Source organism: Mycetomoellerius zeteki, unplaced genomic scaffold (assembly GCF_001594055.1).
Source record: "Mycetomoellerius zeteki isolate Tzet28-1 unplaced genomic scaffold, Tzet1.0 scaffold301, whole genome shotgun sequence".
NCBI classification, from domain to species: Eukaryota; Metazoa; Arthropoda; class Insecta; order Hymenoptera; family Formicidae; genus Mycetomoellerius; species Mycetomoellerius zeteki.
The window spans coordinates 162,347-180,300 of record NW_017257285.1 but is presented as its reverse complement, the minus strand read 5'-3'; the positions used below and the strand labels follow the sequence as shown (position 1 = coordinate 180,300).

Below are 17,954 nucleotides of genomic sequence, written 5' to 3'. Positions count from 1 at the left end.
TACATATATGATTTTTTTCATTTTGCTGGATATATTTTGCTAGAGATATTAGTAAAAAATTGTATTGTGTGCGAATAGAATTATCGATAAAAGTTAAATATATTAAAAGTTAATAAAATGCCAGAAAAATTAGATTTTATTTTATTGTATGTTCAGAGTAAAAATTGAATAATTCTTTTTCTCTCAATTAAACGAATATTATTTTTCTTGGATTTCTTTTTAATTGCAGTTTGGCGAGAGTATAAAACCATTGGTGATCGAACTGTACATCAGAGCGTTAACAACAGATATGAACGAGCTGGAGAGTCAGAAGGCGAAGTCGGACAAGGACAAGGTGCGCGAAACCGCCAAGCGTCTGAGCACGCAATTCCTTAAATTGGCGGACGTAGTAGACAGCAGTATTGGCATCGCAAGAGAATGCGTTTTGACGGCATTCTCCTTACATCCTACCAGAACCTGTTACGACAGAATAAAGGAATTGGCGGTGGCGTGTGGAAAGGTGAAGGAAGATGGCGGTTTGCAAGAGGAGATTAAAATCAAGGAGGAACCCAAGGAAATTATAGAAGATGATCATCTTCCTATATCAGCCATTGAAGTCGAAATAAAATCCGAGTTAATAGAAAATGATAACGTCACGGAAACATCCTTGATGCCTTCGCTAAGTTCGACTGTTTCGGAAGCGCAGTCATTGCATCAAAATTTGACCGTCGCAAAAGGCGTAGATTTTCAAAACGATCACGTAACGAAAACATTCGAACGGACTGATCAGTTGTTAAAGAGCCTGTTGACGACAAAGACTCCCGACATGAGATCGCCTGACATGACAATACCAACAACGTCGACCAGCAGCAAGTGTCCGTTACATTTGAAGCATGAATCTTCATCCGAGATGCTCGGTGAGCTCTGTTTCAATTGTGACGAATTCTCCGGCAGTAACCAACTGAATGACGATAAATCACAATTGGGCGAAACGAGTACGATACCAGACAAGAACGTAGAGAGAACGTTAGACGCGTTGATCTTGATCAAGGGCGACGCGGTGACAGGTTCGGCAAATTACGATGAAAAGTCTGTGCCCTGTCAAATTCTGGACGGTAAAAAATTGGGTTTGTCACCGCAACTATGCGACGATCTAGCCGTAGTTCTGAGTAGTCCGCGTTACCACATGCTCAGCTGGGTGCTAGACTGGAAGGAGTTGAAGAATTTATGCGAGCGATATTTGGAGAACGCTGAAGAAATGCGTAATACGAATAAGGAGCTTAAGTATCTGAATATTGATTACTCGCAGTTTAAGGATTGGCCATCGGAAGACGATACTAAGGATGTCTTTTTCGGCATTGAGAAAGGCTATGAGCAGTGGGTTGACCTACCATCTGATAGTTCCGAGCAATTCGGTAGCTTTCAGCCGGCGGCAGGCTATAAACGTTCGTCGGTTCGTCGCAGTTTAGATGATACTACCACGGACTCCGACAGCGGTAGTATGTTGCGAGTACCGCGACGTACCGCACGAGCGCGGAAGATCCACCAGTTGGAATCATCCGAAAGTGAATATGACAGTGTTGAACGTAAACCAAAGCATTTTAGGAATAGGATCAGCTCGGTGTCAGATAGCGACAGCATTACGCAGGACAGTCAAACTGATAGCTTGGGTAGTGATGGTTGTAGGTTAGAAAACAAAAAGAAATCCAACAAATCTAGCAGCAAAGAGCCCAGCACGAAACGTTCGAAGACATCGAAGCTCAGCGTCGACTCTGTCTCACATTTTCATATGTTAGTAAATGACGAAGTGCGACATTCGAATACGCATGAGGATGCCAGTGGCTCTGACGTTAGCAGCAATGACATCATCACTCTTTTTTCCGCCGACATGGACGAAAACAAGCGTGAGACGATCAAAGGGTCAGCGTACACCGCTGCGGCACCATTCATTATTACTGAAAGGCGAAGTGATCCAGCGGTGCTCAAAACTCTTAGGATGTTCAGGCCGCAAAGCTCGAAAAAACCGACGAGGATCTCGCAGATTCTGCAGAAGAATCTGTTAAATAAGAACAAAGATACTAACAACGGTAACCGAACGGATGCCGAGCAACAAGCAACCAACAACATTACAAAATTTGCGCCCTTGTTGAGCACACTAAATCTAAACCCAAAGATTGTGCTGACACGCGCGGACGAGACAGATCTTAAATTGGCGAGCCGTGGCAAAAAACCTCAGCAACGGTTGAGTAGTGGTGACATTACCAGCGAGTTGATCAACATACAGAAGACGATGCCATTCTCGTCAAACAACAAGGGTGTAATAACGTATCAGAAGAAAAAAAATCAACGTGCCGCGAATGGCAATAACGCCAGTGAAAAGAGCTGCCCCGTGATAGTCGACGGACGTCGCGACAATCGTCATTTCGTTAAGTCCAACTTGGGTAAAAGCAAGTATGATATTCTCGATAAAGCCGTTAGGGATTCCGACATATTGGCCAAAAATGTGCCTGGTCTGAACTCGTTGGATATGATGGTACCGCCGCGGCAGCGTTCCACAGTGAATGTTGTCCAGCTCTCCAGAAACAGCGTGCCGCAGAGCCCGAGTTCCGCCACAAGCACATCGACGGTCATTAGCGTCAGTGGCAGCACGCCTCCACGGCCGACGCGCACTCCAAGCGTGGCAAGCAACCAAAGCAGTAGTGGCGGTGGCAACAGCAGTATACAGCTGCCGGGTACCCCGTCTTCAACAGGCGGCCACGACAGCGGTGTCGGCATGAGTCCAGCGGGTCAGACACCACCACTGAGATCATCATCAAACCTTGGGACGCCCGATACCATCGGCGAGGAGGGCAATCAGCCATTGGATGCTGCGTCACCGACGACTATGGGTTCGATGATTCCGACGACGATGGCTACCAACAACATCTCAGTAGTTCAACTCGACATTGCTGCTACCGAATCGTCGAGTCCGGTGAGAACGATAACGCACATACGTCGCGCAAGTAACCAACAGAACAATCAATCACCAAAAAAGTCACCCTCCTCGCCTGCAAGCGCGGGCGTGATCACAGCCACAACAATGACTACGGCGACGACCACGATGTCTTCGAGCGGACTAATTGCGTCTGAGTCATTAAAGGTTATCTGCAAAGATGGCAGTTACCATCTCTCATCTCGTAATCCCAATCAAATTGTCTCCAATCAGAGAAACCTTTTAGGCCTGCAAAATTTGGAGGACGGTAGCGGCACAAACTTCACGCGACAGACAACGCAACGCGGTGCAGATGTGACAGGCGGTGTATTGTCCAACAGAAACACTTATGATCGACTGACCGGCACTAGTCCCGTGAAGAATACGTCACAAACAGGTCAGAATGCCGGTCTGCCCAAGTTCCAACAGGCCTTCCGCAAAACTTCTATGTACACTATATCAGCCGATGCGACTGCAAGTGGAGTTGCCAATGCTTCGACAGATACATCACTTAGCGGCGTTCAACAAACGACGACGACATCCGCGCAGAAGACAACGACGAATCTGTCGAAAGCGGTACAGACATCTGTGCCAAATAATCAACCTCAACAACAACAACAACAGCAAGCGAACTCTGGAAACGTCAATGTGCAATCAATCATTCCAAATCTGCAACTGCCATCTGGCAGGTCGATAGTTAATATTGTACCGAGTTCCGGTAATAATGGTCCAGCGAACGCCTCCATCGGTTCAAATCAGGCCACAAATCAAACGATCACACAACTTGTACAGAATGCCTCCTCGTCGAACACCGGTGTTATATACGCACACAAAGTGATAACCAGCAATAATCCGAATCAACTCAACATCCTCCCACCAGCGATCATATCGCACGCCAATTCGGTACCGAGTGGCAGAGCTCCCGTAGTAAAGGTTAACATCATCCACCGTAGTGGTCCGGTCAGACAACCAAATCTCACAGGAGCCATCCAGGCTGTCTTGACACCGAGATTGCAACAACAGCAACAGCAGCAACAGCAACAGCAAACTGTGAGAACAGACAGTTTAATCGGTCCTCCGATTGAAGTAAACAATCAAGTGAGCTCGACAACTCTGGAACAGTTACGGGAGTTCGAGAGTGTGCTGGAGCAGGTAAAGGAGAGAAGTATCCAACCGCAGCAGTCTCATCAGTCGATCTCTAATAGCGCGACTACAACAGCTGTGCAGACGCAGACCACCACGCAACAAACTCAGGCAAGCAAACAACAGCAACAGATATCCGTTAGCACTCTGGCGCAACAACTGATGATGCCGACGCAATCCAGCGCGAATAGCGAGCCATTTGCCAGCAATGGCAATAATGTGGCATTTCAACAGGAATCTGTATACTCCCAGAAGGCGATCTCCTTGACCTATGTGAATCCGAACAGCGGCCCCGCCAAAGTAGCGACCAATTCCACGACACCGGTTGTCGTGGTCACCAGCTATTGTCCAGCGGCGTCGCCGGCGCTGAGCGTCACGTCTCAGAGTTCCTCAAGTCCATGCGTGACACCGGCGCCAGCGCCGATACCGTCGGCTGGCAAAACACCATCGACGTCGCCGTCCACTGCAGCTGGAACCACCGCTGCCAAAACCAATGTGAAGAAATCGACACCCAAAGTAGTCAAAAGTAGTGCCACCAATACATCTAAAGCATCACCTATACCAAAACCGCAGCAAAAACCGCAGGAAGACGAGCAGACTGCCCAAAGGATCTATGCGATTCTGGATGAGTACGCTGAACAGCTGAGAAACTCGCCGGATCTCAACAACAAACCGGCGCCCCGCAGAAGATCCAATCCGCCGACTAATCCGAATCAATCATCAAAGAGAAAGAAATCAAGTTCCAGCAAAGCCAAGCCGGTGGGACAGCAGACTTCTGAACTGAGCCCAACTACAGACGATCTTGGTAGGACTATGGGTAGCGAGGATTCGTCTAGTGGTATTGTACATGTACAGGACAGTCCAGCTGGTTTTTCTGCATCAGAGGAACCATCGAGCGCGGAAGCGAACGTAGAAGTGCGCAATTTGACGAATGACGACATCGAACTAAACGTGAAGCGGCGTAATCTCATCTTTACGGAGCCAGGCTCGGGTCAACCGCGTGCGTTAATTGTTCAAGAAACGTTGCAGTCCGGTTCGGTGAGTGTTAGTGAGGCGCTCGCCTCAGTTACAAGCAAGCCGTTACTGATGCCTACCAGTTTCGTGTTACCGCTGATGAAGGGCACCCAGCATCAATTTACTATAGTATCCGGTTCTAAGTTGTTGACTATGCCGACTACTGTACGCACGACTGGTGGTACTACAGTTTCCAACACTCTACTGTTACAGTCCATCCTCAATCAGAACAAACTTCATGTTCAACAACCGCAAACTGTCAAACAGATGAAGATGCAACCTACCCTGCAGACGTTATCGAACAACAATCAGACACTAACTGGCGCGCAGAACGTTCAGAACACACCCGTGGTAATATCGCAGACCGGAAGCACGCAGTTTGCTGGAGAGGTAGGTACTGTGACGGTGTCTACGTCGGATAAGCCGAGCGTGATCAACGATCTGACATTGAAGAATGATGTCGCTGGTAACGCGATGACGGTCGAATCAACGCCGACAAACGCTATTGTGGTGAATAAAAACAATCCTACTCTCAGTCTGATCGGAACCAGGAATATCAACGAAATATCAGACAACCAACAAATATGCGGCGTCATCACCAGCAATCCGACGCTGCAGAGCACGAGATTCTTCAACTCGAACATACATAAATTATCATCTAACTTGAAAGCGGAAAACGTGGTCTGCATTGCGCCGACTGCTACGGTTTCTCATTCGCCGGAAAAGAAATCTCAGGACAGGATACATACCGAGAAGCCGGTATCCCTACGGACGGATGCCATTGCGCTTGCCTTTACCCAGCAGACTGATATGAACGCCATGCTAAACGATGCGAATCGGCAACAGCAGAAAGACACGAAGGAAGCGTCTACCGAGATAACGTCCGGTACCAAAATTATTTCACCAAAATCGGTAAAGAGAAAATTCGACAGCGTTATCGGCATACAGGAAAACATATCGCCGAGAACTTTGATTTCTACGAGCATTGCCACATCGTTACAGAATAATACGAAAATTGGTAAGGACTTGTCCGACATATAGTGGAAATGCTATTTTATTTTTCGTATGAATTGCCACGTTAGCACATTTTTATATGATACATTAACACATTATTAATTGCTGTTTGATGTAATATGCATTGGAATAATTCCTAATTATTGTGTTTAATGTTCAAAATTATTTTGATTATTTATTATGACTAAATAGTTAGAGTAAAAACAGAGTTAAGTATTATATCATAAGTTCAAGATATATTTTCTGCATATATGTTTCTCTAGTCATTAAAAAAATTAGATTTTTATTTTTAATACTTTTTTATTTTTAAATCTTTATTAGTTGTTTCTATATTTTTTTCATAATATAATATATAAAATGTTATATAATAACTCATATTATTACTTTTTTAATAATTCATCACTCAAATTAAAAAAATATTAATAAACAAATTTTTATTTTATATATTTTTTAAGATGACTATTGGAGCGTTTCTTTTTCAAATTAATTATAGATTGCATAACTGTATTATAATTTACAGAAAAATGAATCTTTGACAAGCCATATTGTGTGAGCAATATATTTTGTATTAGAATAGCTTACATTGTAAGTAGCATGTAATAGATTCTCGGCATCAGACATTTATACATGTACAATTAATTCTTCTCGTATATTGTTTTTATAGATTCTATGTCTTGTATTACTTCTCCAAACAAGCAATCGAGCGTTATCGATAGCACAACGCAGTTCCTGGTAACCGGTGGACCGAGCAGTTCAGACAGCCAAGAGTCATCTGTACAGCAATCTACCGAGACAATCGATGGATCCTGTAAAGTTGGGAATGGGATGCTGTACGAAAACGCACGTTTACAAGAGGCATGGGAATCGGAAGGAAAGATATCGCCGGATACGCCATGGAGATACGTTCCTACACCGATGAGCGTACTAAGCAATGAGCCATTGAAAACATATTCCAGGTAATGATTTGAATCATATCGAGCATATTATAAAAATTTATTTGCATCTAATTAAAATATTATCTAAAGTCAAACCCCTTTTTTTAAATCTTAAAATTTTTAAGAAAGAGAACTCGACTGACACACACCGTGATAAATTTCAGGGATGACAACTCTGAGAGCGTACTACAGATTATCAACAAGGGTCAAGGCATCGAAATGGCAGCCGGACAGATCTATCAGACGTCCTGTGTGAAAAAGTACTTCATGAATCACACTTTAGATACTTCATATTCCAACAAGAATTTAAAATCGCAGCTGAATCCTAGATTGGACCGCGAACTAATGCAGCAAAGGATAGAGAGAAAGACTCCATACGAACTCAAGGTACAAAAGAGCTTATCGGAGGAGTGCGAAGATTTGGGAGTTGACGAACCTAGCACTAGTGAGCTGTTTCCCGAAGCAGATCTATTATTCGACACGAATCATTCTCCGTCATTCGATCATTCCTCGCAGGATGCGTCCTGCAGTCAATCTCTAGGCATGAAACCATACAACAGTTCATACTTCCGGTCTTTGGACTCATCTAGCGGCAGTAGGGACGCCAGTCCAACAAACGATTTCAAGATGAACGAACGCAAAAGGAACGTGAGCCAACGCGCGAGAGCCTTAAATTCGTCGAAGAGAGGAAAGCGAGAGAAGGAAGATCTGCACTTGGACATTCCGGCGAAACATATGCGATTGACCCTGGACAATCTAAGTCAGGATGAAGCATCGAACAGCAACTCAGATATTTCGAGGCTATCACCCGCGAACCTTGGCTCTTTGGAAAACGATTCGTCAAAAGATATGAGTCATCGCGTGAAACTGACCTCGAGGATCGACTCAAAAGAAGGAACACCCAGTAGTGTATCCAGCATACCATCTAACATGAAACTGGACATCGACTTGGATTCGGAATCGTTGCCGCCCAGCATTAACGCTAACAACACTTCGGCAGTAAGTTCGGGCGACGAAAGTTTGACTCTCTTAAGCAGTAATACTGCAGATCATCATACCATACCGTCGCCGTTGTCACCGTTGGTTGCGGCCGGGCCGTTGCTGTCCACGCACAATAAATACACATATGCCAACAAAAAGCGCGTATCATCGTCCAAGATGCGTATGGACTATATGGCATGGGAGAGCCCAATGTCCGAGCGCACAAGATCCAGCAGCGACGATGAGGACTCCAGCATCAGCGAGTCTATCAGTAGCCAGTTGGAAGACAACGTCACGTTGAGCAATGGCCTGGAGGATAGTGTACAAACGTTAAAACCCTTGTCGTCCGATCGGCACTGCACCTACATAAAGAAAAAGGACAAACTGCAGGTGAATGCTGCAAGAGTGATCTTGAACCGCACCGATCACAAATTAACGACAGTAACAGCGACGGCGCTTCCGAAACGAATTTCTAAGGTTGAATCGATAGCGATGACAGAATCAATGGTAATATCAAGTGACAAGGCATCAGAGGCATCGGAGGACGAAGCGAGTAATATCGTGATGGAGCCGACAGATTGCCGCGCCAGAAGGTCTAGTTTGCGTTGTCACGTAAAGAAGAACTGCGCGTGCTGCAACGGTTCGCCGGAACGACCGAAAAAGAAGACGACGGCAACAACAACGATCAAATCGACGGATCACAAGCTGAAGAAGCGGTTGCCATCGAAGCAGCCCGGCAAGAAGAGGTAGTCCTAGCGATCGAACGCTCGCGCGAGCATCGCAACGTGTTGTTATATCATTAGCGTGTCGTCGTCGTCGGTGGTTTACGATGCGACGACGATGCGGGCGTTTTAGCGCGATCGAAACCGGGCCGGGAATTTGACACTTTTCGCTAAAAAAAAAAAAACATGATTCGGACAGCGAACAATCTTATTCGCGGATCAAAAGATCCGTAACGATGGCATTGTAAATATTATCAAAAACGCGCTTAGACGCAAGCTCCGTGAATCTATCACACTTATAATATTTGGAACATTCGGCAGCTGCACTAACACCTGCAGAAAGCGGGCAGCCTCAAGTGCGAGCAAAAGAAATATTCTCCATGAGTTTAATTAACAGTGGATTTACTTTACGTCGGTATGCGTGCATATTAATATATGTATGAATGAATGTGTGAAAGAAGAGAGAAAGAGAGGGAGAGAAAGGACGGAAGTATAATAGGCATACGATTTACTACTAAATAGTTTTCGTCGATAACAGTAGATCATCCCTCTACCATTAGGTGTTAATTACGATATTAGATTGTAAGGTACAGATCATTTATGTATGACAGACTTAGATTTTAAATCGTTAAGGACCGTTTTAGCGATGCAATCTAGTCAAGTCGTTTTTGTGGCAAGGAATAGGCGACGAGTGAACAAAGCGTTAAGGTAAAAGGAGCAAGCAAAACCATAACGATCGTTAATAGATCCCTCGCAGAATAAAGAGAGAGAGCCTGAATTTATATAATTCAATTTACAGTGTCTATCATGGCAAAGCTATTCCACGTTGTAACATGGTGTGGTCAGACTGAATAGACAAATAATAATAGAGTTCTCTTTTCAAAAAAAAATATTAGGATATAGTAACAAGGACATGCGGTCTCCTTGGGAGTCGCATCCGTCTTTGCCTTTCATGTAATGCTTACCTATATCTGTATAATTCTAACTTTATATAGAGAGAAAATTGCCGCTGTAAATTTTCGACACTCTGCTCTTAGGCGATCCACGAAGAATGCGGAGTCATTTGGATAAAGACGATAACGCCCAATTCAAGCGCGCGAGGCGTATGAATTGGGAGTTAGAAAAAAAAAGAAAAAGATATAGAGTGGCAATAACATATTCTACGGATCATTCTAACAGCTGTCTGTTGTACGGCCCGACCATACCTTGTCATGGTGCATGTAAAAATCCACGATTGTACATTGCGTAGATAATTCATTAAAAAGGTATAATATTATATATATCGCTGCACTTTAGTACAAAAACGCTTCACTTTGTTTCAGACGAGAATGATAGATTTATTTATATCGTATCTCCGTGTGCTACCGTGAAACGTGTGAATGCCTGCAAATTTTACTATGGACTTACTCTAAAACTTGTAACTTGTAAAAGCTCGTGAGAACGGAATAGGCTGCATGGGAGTATAAGTTTATCTAACATTTCGTTATTGATAATTATAATTAATGAAAACGTACGTCGGGCGCTGATATCCATTCCAAAAATTTTTATCCCGGCGCGCGATATATATGTATAAATATGTAGAGAACTTTGTCGAGTTTGTTCTTTCTCTCTTTTTCTGTTCTCTTTCGATGTTGCAAGAAAAAGAATATCGTAGCTTCAAGTAATCGAGGTGTAACTGTTCCTGTGAATAGTGTCTCATTACGTGATATGAACCAAAGTGAAGGCTCTGTCGAGAAGGCGTTGAGGGAAACGCGTAATGAATCAATGTGGAAAGCGAGCAGCAGTATACGTGTAGAATATGTAAATTGTATATAATTAAATTAATCTAATCACACATTCTGTAGACCTTTTTGTTTTCTTTTTTTTTATTTCCATAGAATATGATAATTTAATTATATATTTGTCTCAATAATTGTTAATATTATATTTAGAAGAGAATTAAGGATGTAATATTTGTTGGATATAATAATATATAATTATTATCATCACATTATCATACTCTCTTTTTCTAATACAGAGATTACTTATGATTATGGTTTACACTAAACAGAGATCAAAGAGGAAACTTCTACTTTCCGAATTAGTATAATTTTTAATTTCGCGAATATTAAAAAATTATGAAAAAGTTATTTATATATAATACAATAATATTTTTTAACAGAATAGCGTTGAAACAATTGTTAAAAAGCGCTGCAATCTTTTTTCTAATTAATTTTGATGTGAATCATGTTATATATGAAGTCTAAATAAGGCGGAGTGTTAATCGATTTTTCTGTCAGTTTCTTTCTGATTTACATATTCTACACGTAAATAGAGATGCTAGTAAATGAAATGATTAATATCTTTATCTCTACGAGAATTGTGTGAATATAATCGTTTCTCGTTATAAATATAACTATATATTCGCGAAATACGTTCCTTTCGGTTTCCTCATTCATCAGTTAAAGGACGAACAAGATACCTACCTCGTGCGCTTCATCTCTTCCTAATTTATCTCGATTACCACAGCTTTGGAGCGTGGAAATTCGAATATCCATGTATGTAATTGTACCGTACGCGTTCATGTTTCTTACGCAATAGAAAATTCTATGATCTCGCGGCGTGAAAACGTGAATCGCGTTTTCCGAGAAGAAGCACGCCGACGCTTGTTCTTTTTCTTCCTTTTTTTCGTATTCGCGCGCAGTCACATTCAATTCAAATTATTTTATTTTAAATACAATTTAGAGCGCTAAAAATATATTTTGGGATTTAGTCATGGGAAGAAATATTCTGTAACAGTGAGGAAATATATGTAAATAAATTTATGTTTTAAGTAATATTTATGTTAACTCGCCACTCTTTTGACTGTAGGAATTAAAAGGCGGAATTTACATTAATGCGATCTTATTATATATAGCGTGGCCTAGATCACACACATATTCTTCTGAAGAATTTTCTTTGATTTAATTTTGTTACGAAGGGAAAAAGATTACACTTTTATTTACGAGAGCGATCGTATTATTTTTTTTCTGTATTAAAGTATTTATTTTCGTATTGAAGTCAAATTTTATGTAATCGAGGCGGTCTACAGAAATGCGAGAGGATTTACTCTTTAATCGAAAGAACGTAAACCTGAAAGCTTTATTTATAGATCAAATTAATTGATTTATAAAAAAAGGAACGCTTTTGTTTTTTTTTTGTAGACCGTCTCTTTCGTTTTACATTGACGACGATTTTCTTTCGCGGCTCTCTCGGTGTTTCTTCATTTCAACGCGAGAGAAGCGTATCCCAAAGAAAGAGAGAATCGCGTTTCCACTCGAGCCACTTGTATAAAGCGAGGACAAGTTCAATATATTTATTCCCGCGATAAAAGTAAGAAGACGAGCTCTATCTTCCTGTATATTAGAGAGAGAGAAAGAAAAGAAAGGAGATGGAGGGAGAAAAATAACGAAGAGATGTCAGAGCGACATGTCTTCGCGTGTATAAAATTCCGAGCGAGTGTCTCGCATCAAATAGAGATGCGTATTTTTTGAAAGGGGACGTCATTGGGAGATAGCTTCTAGCTCATGCACGTGTACTACTCGGATGCGCGTGTACTACTCGATTCGTCGGTGATAGTCGGGCCTTTCGCCACCCAATTTAGTCGTACCAATCGCATTTATCATAGAGGGGTGCGTAGTCTTCATCGTTAAGGCAAATCCTAGGCGCGGATTTAAGGGAAGGAGCAGGAAAGAGAGAAAGAGAAAAAAGGGGATGCGTTTGAGGGCGAGGATCGGAGTCGATGTAATTTCGGCGAGCTCGATTTCCGATGCTCAAAGGTGTGTACGCGGATTGTCGGCTTCTACGATCGTCACCAGTAAGGACGTATCGAAGATCAGATCTCACCGAGATTCCACATCGGTTTCAGGCCTTAGCGTTTGCGGATCAAGGCGAGATTTCCCAAAGCATAGCTTCTTCAGGTACTTAAAGAGGTAGGAAGGGAGGAAAGAAGAAAGAGGGAGAGAGAAGAAGGAAAAAAAATAATGATAAAATAAAACAACCCGCTTTACACTGGCCGTTAGGCGATAACTTAAGAGTTTTTGTATCGTATGTTTGTTAAGACTACTGTTTTTGTCACTCAACACCCTACCAGTATTCGAGAGAGCGAGAGAGAGAGAGAGAGAAAGAAGAAGAGCGAGTGAAGGAGTGAAAGGAGATGCAAAAGGGAAAAAGAGAATCGAGAGAATGTGCGAATGCTGTTGTACGTCACTTTAGTATCATTAAAACGAGCGACGTAAAAGAAAAGAAACGAGCGAAGGGGATGAATTTGCGAGCGAGTAAAGGGCGGAAAAAGGAAGGGTGAGAAAGAGACTCGGAGGACGAGCAAACGGCGGTACACCGCAAAAATGTACATTCATTAAGCTACGCAATGTCGTCTAGCACAAATCAATCGAAATAATTTGAGCGACCAGATTGTGAGGGGAGAACCGAGGGCGAGTGTACGAATGTAAGAACGCGAAACTGATCACGGAGAACGATCGTCGTAGCGAACGCGAAAAAAAAGATGCGCTCCTGTGTATATAACGAACGATAGAAAAATGATGTGAACCACGTGGAACCACGTGTTTCACGCGGGGAACATGTCTTAGACGGTACACCGCTATACATACGCGTTGAATATTGTTGAGCGCATTCAATACTAGGGATCGTTCACTGAGCTCTTACGTTAGTGAGAAAGAAAGAAATTAGTATGTTTATTATAATTTCGTGAAATAACTTATCTATTATAGATAATCTTTAATATTATATTTTTTACCTATATTCCTGTTAATTATTTCTTTAAAACCGCGCTCACGCTCTCATGTCTTTACAGAAATAATAAACAATAATAAGTAAGAAGTATAAAGATTATCATTATTATAGTTAATAAATATTCTACATTACGAATATTATAACAAATAAACATATTAATTCCTTTTTTGCTTACTGAGTGGTCCTTGTACTGAACGCATTGAGAATCCGGATGTCCTTCAAAAATGAAATCCACTACGAAGGGACACGGCCTTTCGCGATCTCGAGAAGAAATATTTCCCGGAGATCGTTGCGAAGAGTTTTTATGTAAAAGGAACCGTGCACCACTCTGATTAATCTATGAGATAAATTATTTTATATTAGAGGTATCTGGATGGTATCCTCATTCCTTGTTTTTGTTGTTAGTCATAGGAACAGCGATAAATGCTGTAAATTATTTTTATCGAAATGGCATCGTACTTCCCTCTAGAAAAAAATCAAGCTTAGTTTTTCATATAAGGGTGCTTTGGAACTTTTTACATAAAATCCATTCGATTGGTATTCGCGTATATATTGTGGGCAAGAGACACAAATTGCAATCGGAGAGGTTGTCCGTGTAACAAAGTAGCGACGAAACAATCTGCCGTATTTCGCTCGCAGAAGAAGATACTTTGTAAATAAGGTTTTGTTTTGCGAAGCGACTTCGCAACTTTTTTCATCATATTGCACTTAACAGATGACAGGTCTTTGCCTCATATCTCGAATTAAAAATCAAGCGCAATCGCCTATTTTTGTTTGCTGAATGATAAGAGAATTACGAAGTTATTTAAATAAGATTCGATAAATGCGTGATGGAAATATGGTTTGCTTTCCACCGAATCTCTAAATCTCTCGACTAAATTACACGATAAGTATGATAGAGGAAAATGTAGAGCCACTTTATTATATTATTATTCTCTTAAATCTGAAATAACTCATTCAGAAATTTAGAACAGTTTATACGTTCAATTTTTAAGTAACGTCAAAATATAGAATAATATTTCTGTAGTATTTTTCTAAGAATTGGCAAAAGATAATAACTTTTATATTGGTTTTCAGCATAACTTAAATTATATATATATATATATAATATATACGTATATGTTGTATAATTTCAAGAAAAACGTATTTGCATTACTAAAAAATTAATGAAATCGATATGTTACGAAAAATTAGAATTTAAGCATTTTTCGTCGTTAATACTCGGCAGAACTATATATATAGATGAAGTGCGAGGCCCGATGCGAAAAGCTGCTGGGTCGTTTTGCGAGGAGTTCGGGTTTCAGAAATGTACCATGGTCCACTGATAAAAATGATAAAATCGCACACAGCAGTAGTCGCCCCATCCTATGGTTTTTGTTTTTATGAAGATTATGAGATGCGAGAACGAGGGAGGAAACAGAAAGAAACATAGAAAGGGAGAGAAAGATGAAAATACTCCTTGGATATGACTGTACAGCGTATTAACTTGTCCGGAGGTACATATATCGGGGATCCTTTTTCAAAACTGAAGTATTAAGGATTGCATATTGTACATAAACAAGACATATTTTCTATATAAGGGACGTCGCTCGGTAAAAAGGCCGATGGCTCGAAAAATACTGCAATATTATGATAATTCTTTCAAGCGGTAGGATAGCCTTTAATCGTTTTATGTAATGTAATGATAGAAAAAGAGAGTCTGGCAGAATAAAAGTGAAAGTTCTGTATTTAAATATCCTGTCGGTGTACATTCATTCACATATACACATACACATGCAGACGCGTCGCATCCCAAAATACAGGAGCGATTTGGTGATCAAGAGCATTTAATTGCATCTACTTATATACATTTACATAAATCGAAAGCTTCAGATTGTATCATGACACGAGAATTATCGGCTTTAACTCAATCGACAGATCATGGTATGATCTGTGTTGCATGCAGGTAATTCTGAATTTCTTGTAACGTGTATCGAACCCGGAATGAAGAAACCAACAGAATTTGATAACTTAGAAAGAGCGAGATAATTGAACAAGTTCGATTATTCCTTTTGGCACTGAGATGTAATCGAATGATCTCAAAATGTAGAATTTAAACAGGCTAAAATGTAATGTACAAGATTTAAAGATTAGAATCCGTTCGCGTTGTGTAATCGCGTATATTTATTAGCGCGTGTACTTACTAGTAGATATTAGCCTTCTTTGAGAAAGATAAAATGTAACAATAATTTATAATACCTCTCTTAAGTTTTGTATCCCTTATACATGTGAGTAAAAGAGTTACAGCTGATGTTTATATATAAGGAAAATATTTATTTATACGTTATATATACATCAAGTACTTTCTGAAACGTTAGCATTTTCTTTTTCATGCTCTTTCCGTTGACTTTCCACTTCCTGCAACAAAGAAAAGTTTCGATTGTCGTAATCGAGTGTCAAATCTAAAGACTAAAATAAATCGCTAAATTTTGCAAGCGTATTTCTTCAATAACCAGAAGACATACCCTTTGAATAAAGTCCAGCAACGTGACATTATCTCTCGATTGGAAAAACTCGCTGATCTCTTGCGGAATACAAAATTGCATTGGAGGCTTTGGCTGAATACCTATTTCCTCCCCAATAAAACGGAATTCTGGCGTGTTTTCAATATGATTTTGCAATTCGTCATACGTAAAAAGCGTTCCTTTCGTAGACGCTGCATCCATTACACCAAAATCTATTATCTTTACTTTATCTTTCTTATATCGTACAACGTCGAAGGAATCTGCCAGAAATAAAGTTAACTCTGTGAGCTAATAAGAATTTGAATACTGTTACTAATTTTAATATGGTGCTCTACTTACAGTTGCGCAACGGAAATTTGCCTTTGATGCGCTCTAAAAACAGGCTCTTGATGTCTGTCTGTATGTCATATTTTTGTAACTCGTTGGAACTATGGTACTGTGATATATCCCTCTGACTTATAGCTGCATAAAATATGATTTGTTATTGTAAAAGTTAACTTTGTAGAAGCAAAAAAAGAAAAGCAAAAGCAGTTAATAAAATTTAACAATTGAGGAAAAGAAAACTTAAGTTGATAAGTTACCGATGAGCTCATTGTCTATGACAAAGCAACGAAATTCTGTGCAAGGATTAATATCCCGCCATTGTTTCAACACCAGACAGAATGGCAAAGGATTCTCGCAGTTCTTCGAAGATTTTGCGATGGTCAGATCTTTGGCAATCCTATCGGAGCTTTTCAATAATAAATAGATCTCTTCTAGCGTGTTACATTTGAGAGTCTTTGTGGGTGCAACCCACATAGCATCCTATAACATAATTACAATTACATATTATAAATTATACTAGAATTTTCTTTTTATCTTAATATAAATCATATTATAACTACATTAAAACAATTATCACAAAATTATACTACTGTGTTATATTGCTATTAATATAACAGAAAATTTATGAACAGGTTATTTGATCCATCAAATGAGAAGTTATTTTAAAAAAGGAATTTTTGGTTTTTATTGCACATGGTACTTTTTTTATGTTGACATACATGCTTATTTATATTATATTTCCTGAAAAATAGGAATTTTGGAAGAAATGTTTGCGAAATAAGAATGAAAGAAACGGTAGAAAATAATTTACCGCAGGTGTACTCCAATTTGTTTTGACAAATACTGCATCGTATTCATCTAATACTTCCTGTATTTGTTGACTAAATTCAGGGAATGTCGGTTGATAATCCGTTTCCTAAAAACGATTTACATATTATAATTGATTATATATATAAATTTAAAATAAAGGTTATAATTCTGTTATTCCCTAAAATATATTAATAAATACCTCTTCTTCGCGTGTCACTGGTGAGCCGTCAGCCCATTCGGAATTCTCCGGTAAAGATTTCGCTACCTCAAGAGGCAATACAAACGTATCATGCTCCAAATATTTTAAAACCTCATCGGTAACGTGAAGAATTTTAGCCTCTAAGGAATTTTTCTTGAATGTTGGATACCAAGAAGAAAAGGAGCACTCCAGTTTTGAATCATTCACCATCTTTCTCGGATGTTTTTTACGTATGTAATTTATACGTGCTTTATTTAAAATTATGTTTTATAAAAGATTATTGGAATCTCATTAAATTTTCATCAACTTAACCACAAATTGATCCTCCTGAAAGATTTGATGCAATTTGGTACCAGAGTCAAATCATTTAGAGGACTCTGCTGTTGACCAGCAGTAAAGTCACTAGATTATAAAAAGTGGAATCCATAGACGTTGCTCAAGATTCAAGATGGTCTTAAGCTAGTGCATGACCCAATCAGAAAATCGTATTAGCATCTTAAGGCTGGAATCAGACTAGGCATTGAAGATTGAGATTGAAGATTGACCAATGATTGACCATTAGGCCGGAATCAGACTACGCATTGAAGA

The 17,954-nt window shown here is 40.2% G+C and overlaps 2 protein-coding genes across 3 annotated transcripts in view; one reads left to right on the top strand and one right to left on the bottom strand.

Moving 5' to 3' along the window:
• The window catches only part of LOC108724507 (mucin-4), a 68,331-nt gene extending 59,353 nt beyond the window's left edge, over positions 1-8,978 (top strand). The window contains exons 7-10 of one of the 2 annotated variants that reach the window (XM_018450927.1): positions 230-5,131; positions 5,321-6,125; positions 6,786-7,077; positions 7,221-8,978. In XM_018450927.1, coding sequence (XP_018306429.1) covers positions 230-5,131; positions 5,321-6,125; positions 6,786-7,077; positions 7,221-8,787 — 7,566 coding nt within the window. In that variant the 3' untranslated portion in view covers positions 8,788-8,978. Of the gene's footprint in view, positions 1-229; positions 6,126-6,785; positions 7,078-7,220 lie in introns of both variants that reach the window. The other variant, XM_018450926.1, reaches the window with a different exon arrangement.
• Positions 8,979-14,705: 5,727 nt separating this feature from the next.
• Positions 14,706-17,692, bottom strand: LOC108724495 (cell division cycle protein 123 homolog). The gene is made up of 6 exons (XM_018450896.1): positions 17,367-17,692; positions 17,169-17,273; positions 16,615-16,837; positions 16,373-16,495; positions 16,034-16,293; positions 14,706-15,926 (listed from the first exon to the last, which is right to left on the bottom strand). The coding sequence occupies exons 1-6, from the start codon at positions 17,574-17,576 to the stop codon at positions 15,864-15,866; spliced, it is 984 nt and encodes a 327-aa protein (XP_018306398.1). The 5' UTR covers positions 17,577-17,692; the 3' UTR covers positions 14,706-15,863.
• Between the last annotated feature and the right edge of the window lie 262 nt (positions 17,693-17,954).

What these genes read in the sequence shown, in the direction of transcription:
- LOC108724495 (XM_018450896.1), bottom strand. Translation starts at nt 17,576, where the DNA reads ATGGTGAATGATTCAAAACTGGAGTGCTCCTTTTCTTCTTGGTATCCA. An exon ending in CAGTGACACGCGAAGAAGAG is followed by an intron (nt 17,274 to 17,366) that starts GTATTTATTAAT and finishes AATCGTTTTTAG; the next exon opens with GAAACGGATTATCAACCGAC. An exon ending in CATAGACAATGAGCTCATCG is followed by an intron (nt 16,496 to 16,614) that starts GTAACTTATCAA and finishes TATTTTATGCAG; the next exon opens with CTATAAGTCAGAGGGATATA.